General features: G+C 38.5%; 1 protein-coding gene across 1 annotated transcript; it reads right to left on the reverse strand.

Moving 5' to 3' along the window:
• Positions 1 to 836: 836 nt before the first annotated feature.
• Cbr-mel-26 lies at positions 837 to 2372 on the reverse strand (the record flags this gene model as incomplete). The annotated part of the gene is made up of 6 exons (XM_002639678.1): positions 837 to 938; positions 987 to 1094; positions 1256 to 1513; positions 1565 to 1753; positions 1800 to 1955; positions 2001 to 2372. The coding sequence occupies 6 exons, from the start codon at positions 2370 to 2372 to the stop codon at positions 837 to 839; spliced, it is 1185 nt and encodes a 394-aa protein (XP_002639724.1).
• Positions 2373 to 4303: the final 1931 nt, after the last annotated feature.

Here is a 4303-nt window from a genome sequence, read left to right on the forward strand (position 1 = left end):
GAAAACATCTCCGTGCACCAGCTTCCACCCAGTTTCTTCCAAGGTTTCGTCTTCTTCGTCATCCCGATTATACTGAGCGATGTCCCGACGTACAGTTCGCACGATAGTTACACTCAAAAAACCTGAAATTGAATCATCAAGAGTGTTGAGAAGGCCGGAAAAATCTCACCGGAAAGAGAAAGCACAGCAACGATTGAGTTCAAGATGCTGAACCAATGAATATCGACGGCGTTCGTCGTCAAGTAAACGTCCCATCGAGAGGGCCATGGGATATCAGTTTNNCCACCCCGTATCCATAACTCAATAATCATAATATTATTTGATCTCACTATATTCCGGTTTTCGTAATCAAATCTCTCGAGTTGTGAAAACAACACATTTTCATAATAAAACTTCAGTCTCTCATTCATTTTTCCTTCTATGAAACTGCGAATATTACTGAATTATAGGGAACACAAGACCAAGGCAAGTTGGGGGAAGAATCCAGAAATGACATGACGAAAAATGTAAAACAAGAGCCAAAACTGTTCGCAAATACGGATTATAAAACTTTTGGTTAAGTGTTAACAGGAGGGACAGGAGACAAGATATATTCCATGGTTGATATTCAATGATCCCGCTTTCGATGTTCCAGAGGCCATCAAAAATTTACAAAAAAGAGGGAGGGAGCTTGGATACCCGAATTTGTTGGAACGACAAAAAACATTAGTTTTCAAAATAAACAATACTTGAAAAATATACATTGAAAGCTGAACAAGGCTATAGTATGATCACTGGGGAATGAAAATGATGACATGACCAGCAGCATCGGTGAAGCCCATCAGATGACACGCTGATTACAGACCAGATGGTGGTGGGCCATTGTTTCCGGGTACTCCTGGAACATCCATCGGGATTCCAGGGAGAGAAGAAACGGAGGAAGTGGCTCCTGTTGACGACTGAAAATCAGAATTGTTTTTAATTTGAATGGAGACTGTATTACTTACTTGTCGTTCAATTTGGCTGAAGATGTCTGTGATAAGATTAGGATGACATTTGAGGATGTCATCCCATCCTGGAGTCCCAGTGACATTTTTTGGACGGGCCAAGATGAACTGAAACAATTTGGAAATATTAAGATATCTTCCTAATTGCTTTTACAATATATAAAATATGGAAACTTTTCACCTCATCTAGGAAACAAAAATCGGAGAAAATAACCAACAGAAGGTGGCATATCATTTTATAAAAGATTACTACGGTCTCAAGTGCTCACCTGAACAGCTCGCCTTCTCAGCTTGGCAGCAGTATAGATATCTCCAATAATAAGAAGACTGCATGCGTTTTCCACTGTGATATTTTCCACCAAATACTTTTCGCAATGATTTTTCAACTCGTCAATGCGATATTTATCTGCAGCGATTAGAAGAGCAGTCGCCATATCTGTGATATCTTTCTGACACCTTCCGCAATAAATATAATACACCATCTCGTATATAACATCAAAATCCATATCGTTTATGTACATCACTGACTGGAAATTTCGAATTATATAAATGGGAATTGACTGACTGACGAAACCAACCGTTCTAGCCTCATCTGTGTCTTGGTGGGTAAGCATCGCATTGAATACTGCAGAACGTGCAGCAAGAACTGCCTTATGTGCGCGGATTACTCTTCCGTTTACATTTATATCGAAATCAGTCAATAGTTCATCACAAAACAATCGCTGATAATCGTCCACTAGCTGTTGTTCCGTATTTATAGGTTCAAACTGAATAAAAAATAAATCTCGATTTTGGATTTCATAAAAAACTAACTTGAATTGGCTCATTGGTAGTTGTGATCGTCTCCACAGCTACATCAATTTCCACGTGGACAATTATCATATCACGAGGCATGATTTGAGGGAACAGAACGTCCCGTTTGATGTAGGAAACATAGTCAGAATGTGATGGGTTGGGATGAATCCTCATCTAAAAACAAGGTTATTTTACAAAATACTGTAAAATTTTTCAAACCTCTATATCTTTATTTTCCGCAGTTCTCAGCTTGAACTGCGATTTGAATCCAATCTTTCCAGCCTTCACATTATTATTAATGACTCGGTTCAGACATAAAAACACAAAATCCTTATTATTTTCGCCATTTCCTTTCGGATATATCTTAATGGACCATGTCAACTGTTCGTCGCCTCGTTGAAGATATACAAAGTTTTCGAGATATTCTTGGTAGCAGTGCGAAAAATTCTTTACTGTCCATGTATGTTGAACTTTCTCGACTTTGATTTCAGTTTGAGAAGAAACACCGAGTGCTGGAACTCCGACACAGACCACATCAGATCCAGAGTTGCCGACACCGCCGATGTAAACCCCGTCGACATGAGGCTCCATTCCTCTGAAAGAAAAGAAAATATCTTATGGCGAATCAAGTTTAAAAAGGCAATTTTCGAAGCTAACCACTAGGAAGAATTGTGATAAAAATGAGAAAACAATAGAGAAGCAAAACGAAATCGAACTAGATGAAAACATCGGAAAGTCGTTGAAAACAAATCGATAATTGGTGTTGTCTGGCGCCGAGGAAGCGACGAAGAGTGAGACGCAAGAAGTCAAGAGAAAAAAGTGACAAACGAGGGGAAAAGTGTGCGCAAACATAGTTTTTGAAGATATCAAAAGTTATGAAACGATATGAAATGAAGAGTATGCTATAATACTGGCGAATTAGGAAAAACTGGCACCTGAGGTCCTGGGAACCGCCGCTTGTGTTGATCTACGCGGTAAAAAAGATATTTCAGACTTCCCGCCTCGCTCCGACGTTTTCCCGCAATTAAGTTCGGTTTCTCTTTTCAGAGAGCGATTATATTTTTACCAAAGATCTTAATTTGGTTCATAAAATTGTATAGAAATAAATTCCCTTCAAACAGTATCCTTGTTAAGACGAGGCCTTGTAAATCGACACGAGCGCTACTCGCGAGATTTTCAGGTGCCAGTTTTTTTTTATCAGTTCAACAATATGGGTAACTTCATACAGAGGAGAAGGAAAAAAGTACGCGTGGTTTCATGAGCGGGACAATGTAAATAAATAGACGAGATAGAAGGATAGTGATTCGGTTTCTGTGAGAACTACAAAATATGAAAACGGAAAACTCTCATTCAAATGTCACACAACTTCTGTTTAACCTTAATAGTAGATAATAATATGAAATCATAAATGAGTCATCATGAAAGCTGCGCTATAATCATAACATCAGCCCTAAAGCGATAAATAGCGATAAATTGTAACATCTCGTTTGACAACTACACTATATGTAGCTGAGAATTCAAATCATAGATATTATGAGAATTTTGGGGAACTCAAAAGAATAAAAGCATCAAACATCAGTGCTACAATAACTACGTTGAAGTTTTCGCGATCAAACTTCGCACACTCCAGTTATAAAAAAAACAACTGTGATGAGAACATAATGTTTCAAATATTAGTTGAAAGAGACTCTCGAAGTAGAGTGAAAAACAATGATCGTTGTGCAATTGAAAAATAGTAAAACGAACAAACTGCTGCTAGTTTTCGATATGTTCAGAATCACAGATCGACGACATACATGCTAAAGAACATACGTGATGTTTCACTTAGTGCCACAAATAAAGAAATATGCTCGTCGGTTGTTGGAGCCAAACACAAAAATTCGATAATAAGAAACAGAAAACGCACCCAAGTAGGAATACTAAGGAGAAAGGAAGCAAAAAGAAAAAAAGAGGGACCCACAGTAGAAAAGGAGTATGGTCGGCCAGAAAGAAGAGGTCTCAAGTCGTAGCCTTCTTCCCTTGCCGCTTTGTTCAGTGATGAGAACAAAGACTGAGGGAAATAGAGAGTTTGCAGAGAAACGAGACATCGGATAGATCGCTCTAACACGTGAGGCGCAGACGATCAACGGTCAAACAGCAAGGCCATAGTCCAGAGAACCGATTGAGACTAGACAGCAGACTATAAATAACGCGTAGCATAGGAAGAGAATTAGATGAATTGAAAGAGATAAATATTATCGAGAACAGTTGACTACTCACCAAGTAGGAAGTAAATTTCGGGTCACAAATTTTGAAGACGCATTGTGGAAAAAGCGGTTGAGCGATTGCTTACGCACCGTTGTTAGCACTTCGACAACCTCGCGAATAGTTTGACCATTTGAACTTAAAAATAGAGTCTAGTTTCCAGACTAGTCGTCATCTAGAATTGTTTTTTGTCTACGCTTTTCAGTGTCGTTTTAACTGCTTTAAAGTGTTAAAAATTTTGAGTGTTGAAAATTTCGCAATTTTCAACACTCACATTT

The sequence above is a fragment of the Caenorhabditis briggsae genome, assembly GCF_000004555.2.
Source record: "Caenorhabditis briggsae complete genome, chrI, whole genome shotgun sequence".
NCBI classification, from domain to species: domain Eukaryota; kingdom Metazoa; phylum Nematoda; class Chromadorea; order Rhabditida; family Rhabditidae; genus Caenorhabditis; species Caenorhabditis briggsae.